We start from the raw sequence: 25,807 nt of genomic DNA, 5'->3' as shown, positions 1-25,807 counted from the left end.
AGCCCAGACATAAATTAAAAAGGGGCAGAGGTGTGGTATCTTTCGGGCTGCGGCTCAAGTTCAAACTCAGTTTTTCAGGAGCAGCAGTCCCGGCAGGGAGCTCAGGAAGGATGGTCTAGGACAAGCCGTCTGTCAGTCAGATCCTCCCGCAGGAAGGGCAGGGCAGGGGATGGAACCCACCCCGGAGCGCCCGAAATAGACGCCTTGGGGTGAAGTCAGCTGGGCTCCCCCGCCCGGCGCGGTCCGGGGGCGCCCCCACCCCAGCTACACTTCAGTTTAGCCGTGCACTCCAGGGAAGTCCGGAGGGGATTTGCCTGGGCTTGGGCTCGCTGGCAGCTGTCAGCGCTCTTTAGGACCTCAGGGAAACCCGGGAGTTTCTGGCTTTAGGACCCAGGAACTCCGAGGCAGCCTGACATAGATGCCTTGGACCACAGCACCACCTACTTATAGAAGCATCCCGAGCCTCAGCCGGGCTGCATCTCCGTCGGAAAGTGCGCTCGCCACATCCCTGCGGCCTCGCGGGAGCGTTCTGTCTCCCACAGCTTGGAAAGGGAGACGTCCTAACTGTGAAGTGGCTGTGGAGTAGAGCCCGGGAAACCGCACGGTTGGACAGGGACCTAGAGAGTGAGAGCCGGTCGTGCCGGTCGCCCGAGGACCGCACTCACCGGTGGGGACGCAGCATCCCCAAGGCTGCTGACGCGCCCTCCCCGCCGCGCTCCTGCTAGGCACCGCCAGCCCAGAGGACCGTGAGAGCACTGCGAACCCGCGGTGGCCGCCGGAATCCCGGAGCTGCCGGGAGCTCCCGGCGCCTCTCTGCAAACTTTTCCCCAGCCCACGTGCTAGCGAGGCGACTCGCTTCCCCAGCCCGGGATGGAGCGCCGCGCCTAGGCACGCCGCACCGTCCGAAACGTAAGTGCCACGGTAGGCGACTCGCGTCCGGCCGCCGCGGCCACCGCGCTGCGTTAGCCCACTGTGGGACCCGAGGGCCGAGGGGGGCTCCTTGAACCCTGCGCCCTTGGTGCCTTCGGAGCTCTTTCCTTTCCCTGGACCGTCCGCCCAACGCCCTTTCCCCCGGGTCGGAGCCCGTAGCTCGGCAGAGGTTGCTAATTCACTGATTGTAAATCACCTTCCACTCCAAGTTGCCCGCAGCTGTGCGCTCGGGGTTAAATTGCCCCGCGGCTCGTGCCAAGCGGTGGGTTCGCGCCCCCCTCCCTCCCTTTCTTAAATTGGGACGCGCGAAGAGGCAGCTGTCTCCTCGGGGCTCTCTCCACTCTGCTTCTCCTCCTCGTCTCCCAGGTTCGAGGCTTGAGAGATGCTGACGGCGCCGAACTGACCAGAGCGGGGCCGCCGGGCTAGTGGCCACTCTCCCTCTGCGTCTTCCGTAGCAGCGCGGTGGGCGCCGGCTCCTCGGATGAGCTATCCAGTTCCCCGACTTTGAGAGGAGCCTCTCCCCCGCCCGACCGCCCAGATGCAGTTTCGCCTCTTCTCCTTTGCGCTCATCATCCTGAATTGTATGGATTACAGCCACTGCCAAGGAAACCGATGGAGACGCAGTAAGCGAGGTGAGTCCTACTCTGCCGGAGGTGCGTGGGGTCGCAGTGGGGGCGGGTCGCGGCACTCGTGCGGGGCTCCCCCGGCTCCGCTGGGCAGACAGTGCCCTCCACCCCGCTCGCGCGCGCCGCAGCTCTGCACTTTCTGGGCCCCTGAACTCGGCAGAACGCTGTCTTTTCTGTCCTCAGAAGGCGCTGCGAGCCGGAGCGAGACGTGCTGGAGAGCCGGGTGAGCCCGGCGGGCGCTCGCGGCTAAGTGGTGCGGTCCGTACTCGGTTCGCTGCCCCGCTTCTACTCCTGAACTCCTCTTTCGCTGTCCTTTCTTATCGGGCATCCACCGTTTCTTGTTCTTCTCTTTGTCTTTCTCTTTTTTTAGTCCTCTTAACCATCTCCCCTGCAGCTTATCTGTGTCTACCTTCCCCACCCACGTGCGCCCCAGATCGCTTTGAACACGGCCTAGCTGTGCGTGTGTGTGTGTGTGTGTGTGTGAGAGAGAGAGAGAGAGAGAGAGAGAGAGAGAGAGAGAGAGTGTGCAAGAGAGCGCGAGCGCTGAGGAGGGGTACCAAGTCAAGCTGGAGGACCTACATTTACAGGGAAAGGGCAAAATTGATCTTTTTTTCTGGAACCGAAGACTACGTGGAATGATTTATTGAACTTTTTGCATTGAGCAGCAACTTGTACGCAGGTTTTCTGGGGAGCGCTGGCGTGCGGAGTGATGTTTTGGGGACAGGCCTGACTTTGCCCTCTCCGTATACTTCCCTCAAAAGTAACTGTTTCTGTTCTCAGTGAAATTCACTTGCGGCTTTTTAACCGCTCCCTCAATCTCCATCACTTCTGTGCGCTGCGGGGAAGTCATGTGGAAGCCTCCAGAAAGATTTCAGAGCGCTAGCTCTCAGGCAGATTTACTGTGTGCCTATTTGAGTCCTGCTGTGGCTGCAGCTAATCCAGCTGCATTTTAGGGGAAGGGTTGCTAGAGACAACGAAGTCTTCTGGGGGGGGGGGGTTAGACACCACCCCAACGCACGCACACACACCCAGTCTGCGCATTACCCGGCGCATGGAAGGTGCCCAGCAGTCCCTTAGAACTATTCGTTTTCGTCTAGCAATTTGGACTCCTGCATGGTTAGAATTTGTCTTGAAGTTAACAGATTTTGATTTTTTTCCCCCCTGGGATAGAAACGTCGCACTCGCCTGTGATAGGACATGTTTAAAACTCGTTTTATGGAATCTCCGGTCCTGCACCCAGATTTTGGAGAGAGCTCTTTGCCCCTAACTTTTCATAGCTTTTTAGGACGTCCTTAAGCTGTTGCCACCTACCCCGAGGGCTGGAGATTGGCGGACCCGAGGGCAGAGCTCTGATAACTGGTGGTGTGCGACATCCCTAACCTCTGCTCTCCAACTGACGCTACGGATCTGGTTTTTTAAAAAGTCGGCCCCTTTCTCTTTTTCTCATTCCTGGCATTCGGAAAAATGCTTATTTTCAGAAATCGTTTCGCAGAAAAATGCTAGGGGGAAATTTCTTCCCAGAGACCATGAAAGTTTAATACTGATGTTTGTCCTGAAATGTCCCTTTCCATCTCCTCCTCCACTCCTTCTCCCCACTGGCTCCTTTCTCTGCCTGGTATTTTCTTTTGAGGTGTCACTTGCAGATATGGCAATTTTTGGTTACACTGTGGTCAAACATGTTTGGAGAGGCTTTATCCCCTCTTACCAGCACAAGGTGCTGTCTACTTGATTGGAAAAAAACGAAGATGCTTAAAGTTCGCGCAAATAGGGAAATTCCTAAGACGCTTTGCCAAGTGGTTGTTTACTAGATGACTGACCAATTCCGTGAGGTCTTTCTGATCCCCACTGCCTGTCCCATTGTGGCGGAGGAGGAATCTAGTGTTTTGGGAGAACTTCACCCCGCGGGGCTGTTTGCTAGAGGACAGTACAGCACCCCTGCGGCCAGAAGCGGTATTGCATGCTCTTCCCGGGCGGAGCCATCTCTGAAGTTGGCCCTGTGCCTTCTTAGGTATCTGACACAAAACCTATTCATTTCAAAGCTGCTTTGGCAAAATCTCCTAGCAATTACCCTCCCCAGCCCCAAGTGCTGACACTTAGAAACCCTGTTCTAAAGTGTACAATAGTAACTTTTGCCAAACCAACCTTTTGATTTAATAAAATTCAACTACTTTCAACTATGTGTGAATTGGTAAGGTTGTAAAGAAAAAAAATTTTATCGAAGTTTGCATTTTTCCCCCTTTCTTAACAGCTGTCCCTTCCCAAATTCCAAGTTTCTGGCTAAAATAACTACGGTTTTTAAAAGTGACCACACTATCTGTGCCAACAAAGGGTGTACTGTGTTTTTAATTAAAAGTGGAACTACTTGAAGGCCTGGCTAGACAGCGTAGGGTGATAGTAGCTTTTCTGCTTTGCAAGGAAGCTTAAGGATCGCATTGTGAGAGTATTGAAATGAATAGAGATCTAACTCAGGTTGTGTGAATTGTCCCTCTTCACAAACTTAAGCTGGTTTTAATTGATCTCATGTCCACTGATTGATTCTACACCAATTGTTGTGTGTACCAAACAATTGGCTTTCCCAAAGGAGATTGATTTAAATTAGTTCCTTGGTGAATGCTTGACCACTGGCCAAATCATGTCAGCAGTGACAGTTGACATACTAGAGCCTATTGTGGTACCAACATTTCCCCTTTTCCCTTTGTTTTGGATAGTGGCAGTTAAATATTACTTTCTAGGGAGAAAAGTGATTAGTACCTTAAAAAAAAGCGTGTTGTGGCTTAGAAGATCGGGTATTTTCTTGGCTTTGTGCTACTGTGTAGGCAGCGGTGATACCAGGATTGGTTAGGCTGATGCCTGCGAGCTGATTTTTTTTCTTCTTCTATATTCCATCTGCAAATAATCAAACCTTCACTGTGGAGTGTTCTCAGAACTCCTTTGGCTTTATGTTTAGTCTGCTCTGTGATCTCAGATGCTCTATAATATCATTTTCTTAATGAAATAAAATTCTTGGCAGAGGTTAGATAATTTAGTCAGTTAAAATCAATTGCATCCAGTTTGGAATAGAGAGCAAATATATCATTTAACTGTATGTTCTATTTCAAAATAGAGCCAGAGGATTGAGAGAATAGAACGTCAACCTTCCCTACTTTTGGCCAAACCTAGTATGGGGGAGACCATCCTAAACAACAACACTTACACTCTTTCTTCCCCTTCTTTAGAAAACAAAATTCTAAAATAAAAATATATTTGATAATCATTAATAGGGCCTGGAAGCATTAATTTTTATTTAGGCACAAACACAACAGAGAATGAAAATTGTGCAGAGAGGAGGCACATGCCAACATTTTGAAAAGCTGGTTGACAATTCACATGTTGTCTACATGGTAACAGTTGTAACTCCTTGCCCCCCTCACCCCACCCTCTCACTCAGAAGCGTGGCCATTATTAGCTACTGTTAACCCCCTGCCTGTACCTGTCTTGGAACCACTTACGGTTTATTTGTAGGGTAAACTGGGCACATTTGTTTCATCTCTTGGAATGGTTGTAAGCCACATTTCAGGCTGAATTACTGAAAGGTGGGTGGACAAATCATAACTTTATTATGGTTTCTGGGATTTCTTGAGCTTGGTATTCAGCGACTTAATTTTCTATCTCCTTCCTTCTGTTTATATGCCCAATCATATTTTAACCAGGGATCTATGAAAACTTCTTGATAAAACTCCTTAAAAAGCAGCAAGGCTCCCAGATATGTAATTGGAGTTTCCGGTGGTTGGATGGTAGGGGGCATAGTAGGACAAATGTTTCCCGCCTAGCCTTTTCCATAGTAAAGCCTCGGCTTCTCCCTCCGAAACCTCTCATTTTCCTTAAGATTAGATTTGGCTTCTTCCGTGAAACTGAAGTGTTTATCGCCAACAGTGTGGTATGTATCTGGTAACTGAGGTTGGTGAAAAACCTAAACATTTTCTCTTAAATGCTATCGGGCTAAATTAAAATTTAATGAAGATATTTGGAGATACTTGGCTTTACAAGCGCTGTTAATGATCGCGTATTTCTCGTTGGTATTCTTTCAAAAACACAGATGATAGGTCACATGGAACATATTTACCTACACTTAAATGAGAAAGCTTTAAAATATGTCTTGTATATTACCTTTAAGTTCCAGAGTATTTCCGAAAATCTCTTGTGATGTTTAACTTTGCATGTAAATACGCTCTTTTCTTCTCTTCTGTGAATGAGCTGTTTTGTTCTTCTAGCCTAATTCTGGGTTTTTTCTGCCTAGTATCTTACCAGGGCACAAAGGTTAAAAAACTGCTGTGTCTCCACCAAACTTTTATTATGCTACTGAAATTTGGAAGTGATTCAGAATAGGTGATGTTCCCCCGGGCCTCCATTTAATTCTGGCTTTATCTGCTTATAAATCCAGCTCGGGTAGAATCCAATATTTGCGGAATCACAAGTTGGAAATGACACTTCTAATTCCTTAATGCAAAACCACTTCTTGATTTATTAAGAGACTAACCGGCCAGTGTATGGATTACCCAGGATAATTTTTACTTTGTTCCTTCCAACTGACTGCCTTTTAAACCTCCCCGCATCCTTGGGGATAAGCACTCCTACCCCTCCTGAGTGCAGGAAATAAATGACAGACAAATCATTTGATATAATGTTTGATAACCACTGTGCTAAAAGGGGATGATAAGCCCTGGGATGAAAATAGTTTTAAACTTTCTCCCCCCCCGACCAATGTCATCATTTTTTCCCATTATCTGCAACAATCAAGGATTAATCATAGGTACGGTGTTGCACGTCCATGTGCATACATTGTCATAATTTTAGCTGGAATAAATACAGAAGGTGCTAATTAATGCTGAAGAGAACACTCAATGTATATAATTAGATCTATGTTCAGGGAGGGATATATACATACAGGTGTATGTGCATTTGTGGGCTTGGAGAGAAAGGGGTTCTATGGAAATCAGATCTTTGGAACTAAGAAGGATTTTCACTCTTCTTTCCCAGTTACTCTCTTGTCCTCTTTCCCAGACTAGACGGTGGGACCAGGAAGGGATGGGGGAAGGGGAGAGGTAATGAGTAACGGGAGTGTGTTTTTATTCTTCCTAAGGCCTGCCCCCAACCTGTTCTGCTCTTTTCTAGGACCTCTCCATGCCAGAAGCATGTTGCTTTCCTACAATCCTAAAATTCTAAATTTCCTTCTTCTTTGCATTGCTTTCCAATCTCTTCCCTTTTTCTTCACTCGTCCCCTTCCCTTCTCTTGATTCACAATCCTGTTCCATTCACCCTTTAGTCAGTTACAATCTGCCTTCTGCATCCACCACTTCATTGAAAAGATTTTCTTAACAGTCCTCCTTATAGTCACCTTCTTGCGAGGCCACCAACATCGCGACAGCCCTCCATGGCTGCTTCCTCTGGAGATATCCCTCCTTTCCAAAGAAAGTCTCTTCCTCTGACTAGTGACCTCACACTCTAATTTTGCTTCCCATAGTCTGCCCATTTCTCTTATTTGGTCCCCTCATTCAGAGAAGGTGTAGACTAGTGTTCATTTTCCTTTATTCTTTCCCTTCAAGGGATTTTACCCATCCCTGTATCTTCAACTGTTACTTCCATGTAAAGTCCTTCAACTCCAGCTTCAACTTAAAATTTTTTTTTTCTTTTTAGCTTCAGATTCTATTCCCCTCTGACTCCCAACTACTGCTGTATGGATAGATAGGCCGTGCGCCCTTGTATACGGATAGATAATCTGTTCTGTGCACACGCAAACTTGACAACTCCTGCCCCTTCTGTGCCCTCTCCCAAATGTGTTTTCCACCTGTGTTTCTTCTTCTATTCATGAGGTTTGTAGGAGTCGAGGCTGAAAGCCTCCCTGTAGCCTTTGTCTTCCCTGTTGTCTCTTTCATTGGTTCATTTGGTCTTAGTCTAGTTCAGAAAGGTTTATATCCACCCCATCCTTTCCATTCCCAAAAGTACTTCCTAGCTCTGACCCTCACGGACTCCTCTCCCAGCATCTACTTCTTCTTTACTCCATCCTTCACTCAATGCTGCCCTGTTGAAGGTTTCTCAGCCACGGATCTGATCATGTGACTTCTGTTAATAAACCCCAACCCTCCAGGTCTCCACACTGATCACAGAAACCGTGCCAGCCTCTTTCACACAGCATTCGAGGCTGTCCCCACCACCTAGTGGCAGCTCCTTTCCAACTTTCCACCATCCTGGAAGTGCTACACGCTTTAGCTTTACCGGGTTACTCCATTTCCAAACACACCATGTGTTTTGAGGTTTTTCTTTGTTCAAGACTTTTTATTCATTTATTTGACAGAGAGAGACAGCCAGCGAGAGAGGGAACACAAGCAGGGGGAGTGGGAGAGGAAGAAGCAGGCTCATAGTGGAGGAGCCTGATGTGGGACTCGATCCCAGAACGCCAGGATCACGCCCTGAGCTGAAGGCAGACGCCTAACGACTGCGCTACCCAGGCGCCCCGTGTTTTGAGGTTTTGAAGTTGAACATCTGCATGCCCAGCTGAAGTCCCTGCCTTTAGCAACCCCCCCCCTCCGGAATTTTCTGCCTTTTTTCCCTGAAGCCAAAATCCATTATTCCCTTATAGCTTTCTCAGCTTTCTGTACCACTCTTCAAGCATGCTCTTATTTTCCCCTTTATTCTGGTTATTTTGCCAAATGTCTTCTCCTTCCTGTATTTCAGTCTCCTCTAGGACAGCACTGCAGATTTGTCTCTGTGTCCCCGAAGCCGGCCTTGCAGAGTGCTTCTCCACAAGTGGTGGCTGAACAAAGCCATTGACGACGAGATTTTGTTTGCCCTTAAAATAATTTTGGTGACTTAATGAGAAGTTTTTTTTTTTTAATTTCTAAGTTCTTTGCACATAGTTGAAGTTGGAATGCATTCTTAGGTATCATCTCATTATTGGCTTGTCTTCAAAGTTGAAAGACAAAAACCATCAAGATAGAAAAGCCTCCCCAGCCCAGCCCTCTTTCTGAAGTCTCTTCTGATAATTTTCAGAATTTCGTGGAGCACACTGATGCCTGTTGGCGTATCTGTGTACCACTTTATTTGAATGATTGAGCACTCCACATGGCCGGGGAGTTTGGGGCAGGGAAAGGGAAATTCTGGGGTGGGGTAATCTATATTTTAAAAGCATTTCTTCTAGAGAAAGGGTCAACCAGAGATTTGACTTTTTTCACCCCCAAACACTTTTCCCATGGGAATAATCATTTAGGGGAAAATAAAAGTGGTATTTCTCTTCCTAAAAAGCAATGATATTAATAATGTACATAGTGCAGGAAAACTTTCCAAACTGCATCCTTGTGTTTGCGCCTTGAGTACACCAGAGCTATGCAGACCGATCTATGGGAGACGTGGGGGTGTGTGTATGAGAATAAATTCTTCTGTAGGTGTCAAGAGAGGACATAGTTCTTTTTCTGTACAGTGTCTTCTGGGAGAGCATTGCCATTTCACTGTTTGGAGGAGGCACGACCAGTTCGACAGAATTGGAAGGTGAAATGTGATTTTAAAAACTAATGGTTAAGTGGAAAGTAGCTGGAACTAGAATGCAGTTCTCCTGAATTCCCTGGCTTTTCCTGGACACAGTACATGTCCAACATAAATGCTCATTTAAAAAAAAACCACCTTTGAACCCATTCAGGAGTTCTTTGAACCACAGAATTCTATTGACCTCAGAACTTCTACAACTCCTAATTGTGCTAATAAAATAACAATGCTAAGTAACTGAAGGCTGACTAGGTGGGCAACTGTAATATAGGACCACAAGTGGGATCTGGTTAAAAAAATTTTGCATGCTTGTATTGTTCAATTTTTTTTATCATTCTTTGTTTTTTAAAGATAATTATTTTTGTATAACTTTGAGGAACCTCTTATTTCTTGTATCCCAGTTGCCAGAACAAATACGTGTGTCTGTAGGTGTGTGCTCATGCAGATGTGTCAACGTGTGTATGTGTGTGTGTGTGTGTGTATATATATATAATGTATACTCATATGTTATACCATCAGAATAACCAATCAAGATTAGAGAAAAGCTATTAAATATTCTTTTACTCTTAAAATATAGAGAAACTAATTATAGGTGGCTTTCCTTCTTACCTAGCTGCTTGGGGAAAACCCTTAACACTTATTTAAAATCTTTCAGTTCTCATCACTTGGAGGCTCGTAAGGGCACTTAGAGTTTAACGTATTTAGCACATTTCTTTTGAGCAGGGTTTCTTAACTTGGGGTCCAGACATGGAGGCAGGGTTTTTGTGAGTCCCCTGAAACCAAATGCAACCCCCCCCCTTTTTTAGGGTAGAGAGGATCTAAAGCTTTCACTAAAGTCTGAAAATGGCCCTGATTCATCCGTTTCCTTCAATAAGCTCCTAAAGGAATAGGAGGTAGACCTTCTTAATTAGCCTGATGCCAAATGGCTGGTTCAAATTGATATACACATTTGTTTTCTAAAATTCTGTTTTCCAGGTGTGGGTTTCCAGCCATTTGCCGTGTATATATTACACAATGTGAGGGAACATCAGAAGCGCTATCTCAAGACTTATCTCAGTGAATAATTACTTAGCTATTGATCCCTTACTCGAAGACAATGGATATTTAATTCTCTCAATTCCTCTAAAAAGTTTGTCGAAGTACAAAATACACAGAATAAGGGGTTTTTGTTAAAATCCTCTTCTCATGTGGTCTAGTTATCTCATTAATAAAGCAGAATATGAAGCCCTTAGACATTGCCGTTGTGGTTTCCCAGCTGATGACATCCGCGGGCCCTGACGGGACTCCTCTGTATTGTGCTGCCGGTTCACAGATGGGTCAGAACCAGAACATTCTCCAGTTCAGGTCCAGGGGGCTTCTGCTAGGCGTTTGCTGCCGGGTCAGCACATTTGATAATTCTTCTACCAGGATGGCCTTCGTGTCTCGCCTGCTGCTGGAGATAACTTGCCAACCAGCCATTTGGCAATTAAGACTCAAAGACCGATAGAGGGCACACTTTGCATTCTTTTCCTTGTGCTTTGTTCTCTGCTGTTCTGTAGGGTGTGTGCTTCCTTTGCTGTGTCCCGCTGGTTCAGGTGGGAAAACTGCTTTCTCCAGTAAGAGTGACGCTGTGATTATCTTGATATCCACACAGACGAAGAAAAAAGGAACAAATAAAGACCTTTCGGACTTACTGGGGCATTTCTGGTTTGGGTCCCTAATCCTTTTGACAAAGCCTCACCGAAAGGCAAACTTAACCAACCTCACAGTTTTCAGATCTGTGAGATAAAAATTATGTCAACTCAGAGGTAGATTCCAGCGTCTATGGTCACTTTGGAAAACGTTAGTTTTATTAAAAAAACAAAAACAAAAACCTTTTTTTCCATGAAGGGCGTACCTGAAAATTCAAACAACTGGTAAAATTGGGAATTGTCCAAAACAACTGCAAATTAATACTTGCCAATTAATTGTTTGCCAAATTCTTTAATCTTTATGGAGAATATCCATTTCTTATAATGAATCTCTCACCTTTTTGCTGTTGAGAATAGTGAAATTGTCCCATCTTATTTTGAAAAATCTAATTTTTTTTTAAAGGTTCTCTTTCCTCCTCATGTAATGAAGTCTGATGGATGATTTAAAAATTCTCTGTCTCCTAATTGTTCATCTTACCAGCTGTGTTCTAATGCCTCCTTGTAGATAAAAGCTGGCTTTTAATGGTGAGGGAGCTGCTGGATCATCATTACGATCTTGCGAATTTATCACACTTCCCCCCCGCCACCCCCCCCCAGACCATTTTTCAGTTGAGTTGAATCATAGTGAAGTCAATATCCCTGTGACCAGGCGGCAGATCCTGTCCCCATCGTGCCTCCCCCACCATAGCCTTTTTGGGATAACTACGGTATCTTTTTGTTCTTTTCCAACACCATCAGTGGTCCTTGACGACTCCGCGCTGAATGAAAAAACCCTTGGCAGCCCAGTAGATTGAGAAGAACTGCACCTGGGGCTCCAAGTTTACCATCACGAGATATAAATTAAGGGAGTCCTGGTCTTTGGCTTGTCATGCCCTCTGGGTAGTTCTTGTAGGTAGAAGACGACTTTAAAATTAACGCTAGTTCTTGATGCTTGAGTCTTAATGTTTTAGAGGTTTTTTGTTCTTGGAAGGTGTGTGTGTGCGTGCACGTGTGTGTGTAAGGGTCAGGTTTATAGGGGAATTTTGAGGAACTCTTGGGTATTCTGGGCTCTTCTAAGTAGATAAAAGGAAGTAGAAGTGAACAGCTGTAGTTTGGGTGAGCGGAACGAGCAAACTAGCTTAAAATTTTCTATTTAAGGATCTGGAATCTGTCCAATGTTTTGGGAGAAGTTAGGGCTTCCTATCTGTAGCATTCCTTCTACTGGTGAATGATACCTTGTGGTCACTGTCCTTCCGTCAGGTTAGTGTAATACAGAAACTTTGTTAAAGTTAGGAGACTGACTAACTTAAAAACTGAAATGTTGTTTGATAATGGACAGCTGTGGTTCCCAGGAACATGATTAGTGGGTTGAGGTTGGTTGGTTGGTTAGGGAAGCCATTGACCACAGCGTCTGCTGGTCAATAAATCTTGCAGTGGCTGATGTGACTCTTGACTGAATCTTGTCACTTACGAATGATTTTTTTTGTCCCGCCTTTAAATACTATTCTGTAAAGTGACCTAGGGTTTGGAAACTGTCTCTTGAAAATTGTCCAAAATTATGAATTTGGCACAATGTGGTTGCTCCCTTATGCAGAAATAAGATAATTGGTCCTTTGCAACTGCTGTGGGTGAGCAACATGACTTTGATGTGAAAGTGGCTCAGTACTAACTGTTGTAAAGTCTTTGGCAAACTTCAAGGAGATCTCTCTTTGTTGAATTTTGAAAGTTTTGAAGAGATGGGAGAGCCTGGACTTAGGGGAAGAAAGGGCGGGAACAAGATCACTCCTGTTCAAGACTTGTGGCCTGTCATGTGGAAAAAGGATGTGATTTATCCTAACTTTTGGAATTAGGGGAAAAATGAAGGAGGCTCATAGGAAATTTCCAGGTGTATATAGGGAACTATTCATTAATGGAAGAGACCCTTTCTTGATGATGTCTGGAGATTGCCTTTTTCCAACAACAGGGTATTTCTTCTTTTTCTTTCTTTTCTCTTTTTCTTTTCTTTTTTTTTTTTTTTAACAGAGGGTATTTCTTAAGAGTGTTGTAAAGCCAGTGACTGTACTGAGTGTTGAGGGATCTCTAAGGACCATTCACACCATGATCACATCTGTAATGCATCTGGCATCTACTAGGTACTTAAGTAGAAATTCTTGTTGACAACTATTGACTTGAATTATAAGACTCTTATCTTTCTAAGCAGAATACTAAACAAAATTACTTCATTGGATTCTGCATCATATGCCTCTGAGTCATCATTTTAAACGCTTGTAATAAACAATACTATAGATAGTGAAGTTTAATCTGAATTCCCCCCCCCCCAAAAAAAGGAAAGAAGACCTATTTCTCAATTCTTACATGACCATTATGTCAATTTCTAGAATGCTTCATTGTAAGAAAGCCAGATTTCAATGCAGCTGTAGCCAGCATGGGTTATGCCATACAAATATTTTGCTTTCTTGAATAGGTTTACTAGACTGGAAGATAAATAAGTGTTTGACCAAAATTCATTAATAATAGCTTGCACTTAGGAAAATATAATCGGCTGTAAAAATCCTTTTGGGAAAGGTAGAGAAATGCGGGTATATCATCAAATGTTACTTACTGAATTATGTTTGAGAGCGGGGAGTAATGAATTGTCCACTCTGGTCTAGAAAAGGACTCTTATCAGCCTTGTTTGGAGCGATATTTTATTAAGGATTAGGTTGAAGACAGCAGATATTACCAACCACACTTCTGCATGCTGTGAAGTTGAACGGGACATTTCCATGTTGGTTGATGGGTTACAAGAAGATGCCGATGGCTGGACATGACAAAATGAACTTACGAATGAAATTTTAAGAGAAAACAAATGTAGAGTTTTTAAGATCAAAGAAGCAACAAGGGAGGACTAGGATGTTGGCGACAAGGGGTTATCATTGATTTTTTACTCCTCCTGAGGTTATGATGTAATACAGTTGCAAAAAGTAGTTGGCTACGTTAAGAGGATTAGATTGAAGAATGAGGCAGAGGAAGGTCCCCAGCTCGCACCCGTGTTCTGTTCCGATCTGGATGTCATGACTTTTAGAAGTGCGCCGGCAGCACGTGCTACAATACTGTATTGATTTCCGAGGGCTGCTGTAACAGGTGCCACAAACTAGGTGGCTTAAGAGAACAGACGTTAATTTTCTCCCATTTCTGGAGGTTAGAAGTCCAACATTAAGGGGTTAGTAGTCCATGTACCAGCTGAGACTGCAGAGGGGGAAAATCCTTTCTGGCCTCTTGCAGCTTCTGGAAGCTCCAGACGTTCTTTAGCTGTTGGCTGCCTAACTCCAATGTCTGCTCCAGCTTCGCATGGCTGTCTCCCTTCTGTGTTGGTCTCTCTTCCTTTTTACAAGAATACCAGTTACGTTGGATGAGGGCCCACTCCAATGACCTCATGTTAACTTGATTACAGTTGCAAAGGCACTATATCCAAATAAGTCTACATTCGTAGTTATTGGCGATTAGAACTGCATTTCTTTTTGAGGGACACGTGTCAATCCAAAGCCAAGTCCTAACCTGTGCCAGACCTTTAGGTTCTTTATGTCCTCATTTTCATAAGGAATATGAATAAGCGGAATAAGTGTTAATTATACCTTAATAATTGGTATTAATGGCAATAGAAGTAGAATGATTGCATTCAGCTGTCCCATCTCTCCTAGACTATGTGCTGTACATACAGGATGATATTAGCGGATCCCTCGATTTGGGCACATAGTGGCCTGAGGGGTGAAGATGATTTAGACAAGGGTTATAGGGTATGGACTAGAAGACTTCAAATTCTTTCCCACCTCTGAAGTTCTATGAAACTGTACAAATCCCAAGAATCACCTGAGTGTGTTTATTATTTTTTCAAATAACCATGAATCAAATTGGCTCTTATTGTTTAGCTGGAGTTGAAAAATCTGTTTTACTGATTTCCTATTGAGGTTGAGTGAACTCCAAGAGCTGTGAGCATCCTTTGCGGAACATTACTACAGTCTCCATATTGTCCTACAGTACGTTGCTTCTGGTGTTAGAGGTATTTTAAATCAGTTCCCTTGGATTTTGAGTGACATCCAATATTGTTATATTCATACTCATTTGCTAGTAGAACATTATTTTAAATGTTCTCGTATTTTTTTTTATTTTTTAAAGATTTATTTGAGAGCGTGCACGCCGAGAAAGCGAGAGAGCCCATGAGCAGGGGAAGGGGCAGAGGGAGAAGCCGACTCTTCGCTGAGTGGGGAGCCTGACAGGGGACTTGATCCCGGGACCCTGGGATCATGACCTGAGCTACCCAGGTGCCCTGTTCTCACATTTTAAATGTGAAAATTTTCAGACATACACAAAGGCAGGGAGGGTACATAATAACTCTCCATATGCCCGTCGCTCAAATTGAATAAATACTGAGATTTTGCCACACTTCATCTACTCTTTAGTTTCTTTTTTATTTATGCTTATAAAGCAAATCTCTATTTTTACCTTAAGTATTTCTGAATGCATGTCTTACAAATATGGACTTTTCTTCCCAAACCACAAGGTCATTCACAGTGGTTAATTGGTTATTACTTGGTAACATCTCTTAATCAGTATATAATTAGACTTCACCAATTGCCTCAAATGTCTTCGTGCAGCTGGTATGTATGGATCCGCATTCACAAAGCACCCGCTCACGGTCCTTGGTTGGTAGGTTCTTCGAGTTCCTTTGATTCTAGACCAGTACTTCCTTCCCATGCCATTGACTTACTGGGGAAAAAAAATCAGGTCAGTTTTCTGCAGAATGACGTTCTGGGTTTTTCCATTTGCTCCCTTATGGTGGGGGGCGGGGGGCGTTTGACTTATTCTGCTATCCTCCATATTTTTGTAAACTAGAAGCTTACCTTGAAAATTTGATTAGATTGGAATTCCACTCTCTTGGCTAGAACACCTCACAGGTGGTGTGTGTGCTTCATACTACCCCACATCCGGAAGCCCCCGACACCCCGTTGTGCCAGTCTTGGTGATGCTAAGATGAATCTCTGGATTCCTGTGGTAAAACAGCCTGATCCCTCCACTTGAAGGTTCCCATTAACCTGTCATTGAATGGTTTCTTCCATTGATGACTTTTGCTGAATCATCAGTTTCATGAGGTGTTACAAAATAGGTTTTCCCCCTAATTTTATTCCTTTGACATTTATTAGCGAAAATCCTATTTAAAAAACTGTTCTTTTCCAACCATAGATACTTTGTTACTATGAAACACAGTTCTTGTTTCTTGTTTTTAGTTTTAAAGATTTTATTTAAAAGAGAGCGCACACAAGCAGAGGGAGAGTGAGAGGGAAAAACAGACTCCCCACTGAGCAGAGGGCCCAATGTGGGGCTCGATCCCAAGACCCTGAGATCATGCACTGAGCCGACGGCAAACGTTTAACCAACAGAGCCACCCAGGTGCCCCAAAACACAGTTCTTATAGGAAAAGCAGGCAATAGGCCTCACTCTTCCCCTTTAATGGCCAACGTTCAGAGGAAGGAGTGGATGCGTGTTTGGCCAGCGGGTTAACTTCACTGCAAGCAAATAAAATGCTTTGATTTGTTTCAGGCCGTTGCCTGTCGGAGGAGGCAAAATTTTCCGATAGTTTCTGCCTACTGAAACGTTAGTGGTCAAATGACATCAAAACAACCCTTTTGGCTTCTGCTAACAAGAATGAAACGCAAGCCTTCTGGAAACCTGAATTCTATTAGACATCTTCTGATAATGTTTTCTGTTAACAGCTTTTAGAGAAGCTCCTGAGTGAACACACGGTAGCCTCAGCCTGGTGTAATGTGAGGCTCACTGGGTAGAAAAACAGTACTTTGTGCTACTTACACACTCTCTGAAAGGCTTACAGAGGGAGGAAGGAAAATATTTGAGGAGATCAGCTGGTTGTTGCAGAATACAAGTAACGTCACCTGAGGAGGATTAAAGTTTCCCCTAAAGCTTGGCCTGAATGGCAGCCACTTAGGATGTGCTCTCTACGGCCGTCAGTAGCATGTTTTCGGTTGTGTAGTCTTGAGTTTGCAGGCATATCGGGAAAGGGTCTAGAGATTCTATGTCTTCAGTGGGTAAGTGGCAGTAAAGTTGTAAAAAAAAAAAAAATTACCATTCCTCCTCCTTAGGAGCTGCAGCTGGCTCTAATTACAGAATCGTTCCTATAGCCGTCTGAAAACAGCTTGTTGCTACTGGTCAAGTTACCACCGGCATTGCTTTTATATTACTCAGTGAAGGATACCTGTAATATGCACATGTACCAGTTTAGTGAAGTTGAAAATTTAATTCACGCATGTCTGTGAGGAAGACTGTATTAAAGAGCCTGCCAGAAAGTTTGAACATAGACACCTTTAATACATGGCTCCCAAGAACAAACCTGTTGCTGGAGAAACACAACACTTCGGTGTGTGCTTTTCTTCCAAGCAAAGTGCCTTTGTGGTACTTTAAGGGAGCAAGAAGTATTGTGAACCGAAGAGATTGGTTCTTTTGCAATCCAGGAAAATAGCACTGGCATGCACCTAGCTGCTTTTACTAATGAAAGTTTGGGAATGACTTTTTTTTTTCTTTACCCCTTCAAACTGTATGTTTTTAAGAGAACAGCTGAGCCACATCCACTAATCAGGGCTAGGAGTTCATGTCCGTCAGACCCCATTTTTCTTTCATTTGGTTTTGCAAGTTATTTTGGTAATAAACCCCCCATCTTGTTGAGACATTCAGGTGCTTCGTCCTGGAAGCAAATGGTAAGGACTTGACACCATTTCGGTGTAAGTAGTTTACAAAACCAGCACTAACTGGACGGTTTCTCTTTAACGGAGTAAAACTGACACACAATATCCCTGTAGTTTCAGGTGTACATCATAGTGATTAGTTATTTTTATACATCACGAAGTGATCCCCACGATAAGTGCAGAGTTTTTTATGGCTGTAAATCCAATGTCTATTCATCTTTGGAAATTTGGAAAATAGAACAGTGAGAAAACCAAAATGACCAATAATCTTTCTACTCAGTGATAACCACTGTTAACGTCTTGGTTTTTATCCCTCTGGTTGTTTCCTTCCCTTCTACATAAATACAAGATTTTAAACCTATATCATAAGCATATATTCCTAACTATTTCAATTACCTTATTTATAACAACCATTGTAAGTTGCTCACCATGAAATGAACTGATATGAACACCCTTTACACCATTTCCCCTTAGGAATCATGTGCAGAACTGGATGTAATAACTAATATACTCGTCATATTTACTGAGCACTTTTTTTTGTGCCAAGCATAGTTCTTTATGCTACATGTTATCTTATTTAGTCCTAAAATGACCTGTAAGGTAGGCTCTATTTTTCTAGCCATTTTACAGAGAAAGAATCTGAAGCACAGAAAGTAAATAACTTGCACAAGTTCACAGAACTAGTAAATGTTAGAGCTAGAATATCAGTCTAGGCATCGCATCCCACCATGCTCTTAACCACCAAGATGGAAAGGTGAGTCTTTTGATCTTACTGCCAATTGTTCTCCAGAATATTGCACTGATGCTTATTTTTTAGGTGGGAGATGGGATGCCTATTGCCTTGAACTTTGATTTTTTTCATATATATATATGTGTCTATAAATGTATACGTGTGTATATAATTACATATATGTATATATGTACATAAATCAGGTCATGATCTCAGGATTGTGGGATCGAGCCCTGCATCCAGCTCTGTGATCGGCAGGGAGTCTGCTTGAGATGCTCTCTCCTCTTCCTTTTGTGCCCCTCCCCCTCTTGTGTGCACACTCTATCTCTAAAATACATCTTTAAAACCCGTTGTTGGATTATTCTTGAGAAGAGAAGCCTCTCCTTTTCTCCCCAGGAAACTCACTATTTAAATGAAAAGAATATTCTTTTCCTGGCTCCACAAAACATTAATATCCACTTGGTTGCTTAAACCTTTATTTCTCATTTCTGAGCAATACCTCGGGTTCTCTTTATGCTCCCTCTGGTATATTTTGAATCCCTCTTCCAAGTCTGTTGCCATTTTGTAGACTGTGTTCTCCCCATCTCCCTCCGGAAACATGTCGGCAGGCTTCCAGTGGCTTTTCCTGTGGTCCATCCTCCACAGGGTGCTCGGAGGGATTGCTTATAAGACAAAAGTCAGAGCCTTTGATTCTGCTACTTAAGAGCTTTTTGTGATACCTGAAATAATATCCAAACTCCTTGCTCAGATCCGAAGGCTCCATGTGACCTGGTTTCTGCTTATGTCTCCAACTCTCCTTTGGTTTCTCAGTCCTATTGGTCTCTTTCTCTTTCTCAAACCCTCTAACCAATATTCCTGCCTCAGGACCTTTTCATTTGTTGCTTACTCTGTCTAGAAAGATCTTTCTCCCTCCTTTTCATAACAAGCGCCTTTTCTAGTCCCTGCATCTAAAGCAGCACATTGCCCTCTTGTTCTAATTTCTGCAGTTAAACTGTCTGTTGGGGCCAAGATAGGGTGAGGTAAGAGGGGGTCTGTGAGGAGCACAGGTGTGCTCGCCTAAGCCTGAGAACGTGTGACTCCTTTTTGTACCCCAGGAGCCTCACTCACCGCCCCAGTCCCCTCTATTCTATCACGTGCTAGAATTTGGTTCTTGTAGCAGAGAACACCGTATCTGTCAACCCATTTCTTTTGCCTCTCGCACGTGTAGCTAGAGTATATTTTCCTTGTACCTGGGTGTGACTATGGGCCCGGGGTTTGTAGGGAAAGTATGCAGAAGTGATATATTTACTTCTAAACCTGGATCCCGTTCATCTCCTCTGGGAAAGTCTCTATTCCAACTCGGGGCAGAGGATCCAGCCCCACTTCTCCGCCCACACTGCCTCCCACCCCAGGATGACAGGACCCCCGAGTGAACAGAGCCGGGGTCCCAGAATGGCCTGTGGAAGCCTCCCAGCTGCACGTCCACACCAGACTCTGTGAGCAAGAAACTTTTGTGTTAAGCCCTGGAGACTCTGACATTTGCTTCGGCTTGGCTGACTCCGGAGGATATTATGCTAAGTGAAGTAAGCCAGACAGACACAGACACTGCATAGCATCCCGTATGTGGCATCTAAAAGAAAAAAAAAGTCGAATTCATAGAAATAGAGGAGAAAAGTGGTTGCCAGGGGCTGAGGTGTGGGGTAAATAGGGAGAGGTTGGTAAAAGGTAATAGTTTCAGTTATGAGTAAGGTCTGAGGATCTAATGTGAAACATGTGACTATAGACACTATTTTTATAACTGAAATTGGCTAAGAGAGTAGAACTTGTTCTCAGCCCAAACACAGCGGTAAATAGGTCATGGATGTGCTAATGAACTTGATGGGGAGAATCTTTTCACAATGCATGTGTCTACCAAACCATCGTGGACACTTTAGTAATACTCCACATTCAGTTGCCAGTTTTACCTCAGTAAAGCTTGAAAAAAAGCTTGCATGGCCCTTTCCAATTCTATCCCGTCCGAAGCCCCGTCCAGCTTTTAGAACATAAGCTGCAAAGAAGCGGGAGCTTGCTCACGCGGTCTTCAGTGCTCAGCACAATGCCTAGTCTGTTGTAGTTATCGAAGAAAGAGATAATTTCTGAACAAATAAATGCAGGCTATCAATAGCAGTCTGTCAAAAATCTAAGAATGATACAAGAATAAGGCAGATAAGAAATGTCTTCTAGGTTCAGAGGGGGAAGAAATGCTGCTCTAGGAAGAGTTCATGAAAATGGAGACACAAATGAACTCCACGAGGGGCGCCTGGGGGGCTCAGTTGGTTGAGCGTCCCACTCTTGATTTTGGCTCACGTCATGATCTCGGGGTCCTGAGATTGAACCCCCAGATGGGCTCCATGCTCAGCAGGGAGTCTGCTTGAGGATTCTCTCCCTCTGCCCCTCCCCTCTGCTCGCTTTTTCTTTCTCTAAAATCTGGGGCACGTGAGCCGCTCAGTTGGTTAAGTGTCAGACTCTTGGTTTCAGCTCAGGTCATGATCTCAGTCGGGGGTTGAGTGGAGGGCTTTGCACTCAGCAGGGAATCTGCTGGAAGATTCTCTCCTTCTGCCCCTCCCCCAGCTTGTGAACATGTGCTCTCTCTCTCTGTCTAAAATCTTTAAAATCAAAAAATAAAAAATAAAAAAACATGGACTATAAAGTGGTCCTTAGATTTCTTACTCACAAATGTTTTGAAAGCCTATACCAAAGGTATAGCACAGTATTTTACACTAAAATTTTATCATTTAATAACAGAATGTTAGGCTGTATCCAATCGTTTTTTAGTTACATGATTATAACTAGAAAATAGTGAAAATTTTTCTTACTGATTATGCCCAATATATTTGAACTTTTAAGAATTTAATTGATGCAGCAGAAAACTAATGTCTGCTTTTATTACTGATAAAGTAAAATTCCTTCGTGTTCAAGTTCAATAGATTATTTTGCTTGCCTAGTGAAGGAAACATTAGTTTGGGGTTAGGATCTAGTACATTCCTTCTAGAAATGTCTATAGGCCCCAAGGGGAGAGCATTGTCTGGAATTGTACTGTTGATGATGGGAAGGATTTTTGGTTAAGATTATTAGGGATTTTTAACCCTTTTATGAAAAGGTTAATGTCTTTATTTATTTATTTATTTATTTTTGGAAGTCTTGAGATTCTGGGGGTGGAGGAAGATGCATAAGAGGAGAGTGAGGACTGATGCTAGTGAAGGCCTCAGTAGGCTGTGGTGAGGGCGGAGGAGTGAGCGGCTGCTGGCCCTGGGTGCCTTTCCGCCACGAAGAACATGAGAGCAGGATGGATTGGGGCAGCTGCTCGTCCAGGTTTTATGATCTGTTAGAAGATCTGCATATACAGGCTCAGTACCCAGTTGAGACCTAGAAAGTATAAAATCCACGTTCTTCATTCCTGCTTATGTTCTAAAGTCATTGGCAAGGAGCGTGTGCTCCGGCCGGAATGGCTGTTTGCAGCTCTCTGTCCTAAATGAACCTGATGAGTAACTCTTCACTAGCTCTGCCACAAGTGTGTTTGTGTGTGTGTGAGTGTGTGTGTGTGTGTGTGTGTGTGTGTGTGTGTGTGTGAGAGAGAGAGAGGGAGAGACTGAGGGAGAGAGACACACAGTGGCACGTGCACAGAGACACGTGTGCAGAGAGACAGACACACACGAGGGGAGAGAGGCACTCACACATGGGGAGTAGAGAGACACACACACACACACCACAGAGAAAGACACAGACACACCACACACACAAAGATGCACACCACACACACAGAAACACTCTCTCACACAGAGATACACTCTCTCTCTCTCTCACACACACACACACACACACACACACACAGACACTTTCTCACAGAGAGAGACTAAGACACTTAGAGAGAGAGACTCAGAGAGACACACACAGAGACAGAGAGGCACAGAGAGAGGGGCACTCAGAGGCACTCACACACCTTCAGAGAGGGAGATACACACAGATACTCAGACACACAGACACACATATAAACACACATACACAGAGACACACACAGAGACAGACACACAGAGACATTCACACTCAGACTCACACAGAGATACACACAGAGACTCACACATGGAAAGACACATAGAAAGAGACACAGACACACAGACTCACATACACACACATGCACACTCACACACTGAGGAAGAGACACACACACGGAGAGGGGAGACTCACACACAAACACACACACATACATGGAGAGAGAGAGACTCAAAAACACACCTGGGGAGAGAGAATCACACACACAGAGTCACACACACACACAGAGGCTCACACACACACACACACAGATTCACACACACACACAGACTCACACACACACAGACTCACTCTCACACACAGACTCACACACACAGACTCACTCACTCACACACACAGACTCACACACACACACACAGACTTAGAGACTCACACAAACATGCACACATACACACTCACTCAGAGAGAGACTCAGAGAGACTCAGACTCACTCACTCAGAGAGACTCACTCACTCAGACTCACTCAGAGACTCATTCCGAGAGAGACTCAAAGACTCAGAGAGAAACTCAGACTCACTCAGAGACTCACTGACTCAGAGAGAGACTCACTCAGAGAGAGAGGCTCACAGAGAGGGAGACTCAGACTCACTCAGAGACTCACTCAGACTCACCCAGAGAGACTCACTTACTCAGAGATTCACTCAGAAAGAGAGAGAGAGACTCGCTCAGAGAGACTCAGACTCACTCAGAGAGGGAGACTCACTCAGACTCAGCCTCAGAGAGAGAGAGAGAGAGCCTCAGAGAGAGAGAGAGAGAGCCTCAGAGAGAGAGAGAGAGAGAGACACTGAGAGAGAGACTCAGAGAGAGAGACTCACTCAGAGAGACTCAGATTCACTCAGAGAGACTCAGAGAGGGAGACTCACTCAGACTCAGCCTCAGAGAGAGAGAGAGACTGAGAGAGAGACTCAGAGAAGGAGAGAGAGAGACTCACTCAGAGAGACTCAGAGTCAGAGAGAGAGAGAGACTCAGAGCAAGAGAGAGAGTCAGAAAGAGGGAGGGAGTCAGAAAGAGACTCAGAGACTGACTCACTCAGAGAGACTCACTGGCTCGGAGAGAGAGACTTGCTCAGAGAGACTCAGAAAGAGAGACTCAGAGAGAGAGAGACTCAGAGACTCACCCAGTCTCTCACTCACTCAGAGACTCACTCAGACACTCAGAGAGGGAGGGAGACTCAGACTCACTCACTCAGACTCACTCAGAGACTCACTCAGAGAGACACTCACTCAGACACTCACTCAGAGAGACACTCAGAGACACTCAGACACTCACTCAGAGAGACAGTCACTCAGCCACTCAGACACTCAGAGAGACACTCAGAGAGACACTCACTCAGAGAGACACTCACTCAGACACTCAGACTCAGAGACTCAGAGAGACTCACTCAGACTTAGAAAGAGAGACTCAGAGAGAGAGAGAGAGAGAGAGACTCACTCAGATGCACAGGGACTCACTCAGACACACACAGAGAGAGACTCACTCACACATAGGGACTCACATAGAGACACACAGAGACTCACAGAGAGAGAGAGAGAGAGAGAGAGAGAGAGAGAGAGAGAGACACGCACAGGCTCCCTCACAGAGAAATGCACAGAGAGAAGGAGACTCCGAGGTATGCCTGCACACACATACACACACAGAGCCCCCCCTCTCCATGGACACAGATAGACACAGAGAGAGAGACGGACACAGAGTGAGCGAGCGAGAGAGACGGACAGAGAGCAAGTGGGTGAGAAAAAGAGAGATGGACACAGAGAGCTAGCGAGCGAGAGAGAGACGGACAGAGAGCTAGCAAGACAGAGATGGGTACGAGAGAAAGAGAGAAGCACACACACAGAGAAGCTCAGAGAGAGAGAGAGAAGCACACACAGGGAGAGAGAGTGAGCGGGATGGACACATGGAGAGTGAGCGAGCGAGCGGGAGGGACACAGAGGGACAGAGAGAGAGATGGACAGAGGGAGAGAGATGGACACACAGAGGGGGACAGACAGACCTGCACACAGCGGGGTGGGGGGAGACAGATGGGGATAGACAAACTTGCACATGGGGGTGGGGGGAAGAGGCAGATCAGGGCAGACAGACTTTGGGGGGAGAGACAGATGGGGGAGGGACAGATGGAGGGGATGGGGGATAGACAAATGGGAGGAGAGAGGAGTGAGAGAGTGAGGGACAAGGATATATAGAATGAGACAGAGGGACAGGGAGAGATGGACAGGGACAGGGGGACAGGGACAGAGAGGGACAGGGATGGGCAGGGACTGTGGGACAGGGCCAGATGGAGCAAGAGAGAGCAAGGGACAGGGACAGACTGAGCACGTGAGAGAGACAGGGATAGAGGAATGGACAGGGACAGAATGAGTGAGGGGGACAGAACGAGCGAGGGAGACAGGGGCACAGGGACGGGGGATAGGGACAGAGAGAACTTAAATTCACTTTTTGACCAGACATTCTGCCTTTTTAAAATAAAAGGTTGGACTAAATGGTCCCAAGAATCCTTTTAATGGTAAAATTCATATTTCTGTTCATTTGATCCAAACCTTTTTGCCAAAAATTCTACCACCTCTCAATTACTCTGGAACATTGGTTAGCTCACTTCCCATCTCTGTGACTCAGTTCCACTCTGGTGGGGTGGGGGCAATGGTGCTCACCTAGGGATTCTGTTGTGAGCGTCCGAGGCCGCAGGGCAAGCCCGCTGGGGCGCCTGGGAAGCGTGTGGTGACAGCCGCTGCTAATTGGATTTTCCGCTGGCTTGCTCTGGATGTCTTCTCGCTCATAGCTGCAACCACAAGCAAGCCTCTAATAAATTGTCCATTCACAGTTTTGAAAGACTCCCTGAAATCGTGTCTTTTAAAAATGCATTCTAATTCCAACAAACCCCTAAGGTACTTCTAAACTACGTAGGGATTAGAGAAAATGTGCGATTTCACTGATCTGGCATTCTTGAGCGTGGTGCTGAGGAATACAACCCTGGTAGAAGTTTGCTCAAAATTGTAGGTAAGTTTGAATTTCTCAAAGGAAGGAGCTTTTTCCTTCAAACTAGCTGCTTGTGGGGAAGAACCGAAAATGAGTGTGCTTAGAGAAACGAAACGTTAGTAGTGAAGGAGCAAAATGCACCTTATAGTAAAAAGTAATGAGTTCATAGAAACATTTAATCTAGAACTCTAAATCAGCATATGTTCAATTTCCTAGCTTTCTTTATTATCCAGTTTTATATAAATAGGTTTAATTACCTGTGAAAAGGAGTTACATTAAAATATTCCACCTGCTGAAAAATCTATAAATTTCCTTTTTATATTATAGCATTTTTTCCTTTTTAAAAGTTATACAAACTGCTACTTTAACATGTGCATGGCTTCGTTTGGTAGAAGTCACCAAAGAGCTAGGCTGGAGATGCCCAAAGAAAACACTTGAAGAAACAAACTTGAATTTACTTAACCCTGGTTGTACATGTGATTTAGAAAATTCCACTGGGATACACCTGACTTTTCAAAATCCGTACATATTAAATATATATGGTTTGATGAGTTTGGGGATATGTATACACCTGTGAATCCATCA

The 25,807-nt window shown here is 44.7% G+C and overlaps 1 protein-coding gene across 1 annotated transcript in view; it reads left to right on the top strand.

Annotated features, from left to right (window-relative positions):
- Positions 1-410: 410 nt before the first annotated feature.
- RSPO2 (R-spondin 2) overlaps positions 411-25,807 on the top strand; it is a 148,027-nt gene continuing 122,630 nt past the window's right edge. Inside the window, exons 1-2 of the mRNA XM_026495568.4 lie at positions 411-909; positions 1,297-1,562. Coding sequence (XP_026351353.2) covers positions 1,469-1,562 — 94 coding nt within the window. The 5' untranslated portion in view covers positions 411-909; positions 1,297-1,468. The remainder of the gene's footprint in view (positions 910-1,296; positions 1,563-25,807) is intronic.

Source organism: Ursus arctos, unplaced genomic scaffold, assembly GCF_023065955.2.
Source record: "Ursus arctos isolate Adak ecotype North America unplaced genomic scaffold, UrsArc2.0 scaffold_6, whole genome shotgun sequence".
Classification (NCBI taxonomy): Eukaryota; Metazoa; Chordata; class Mammalia; order Carnivora; family Ursidae; genus Ursus; species Ursus arctos.
The sequence above is the reverse complement of the archived record's forward strand: the minus strand, read 5'-3'. Positions and strand labels throughout refer to the sequence as shown.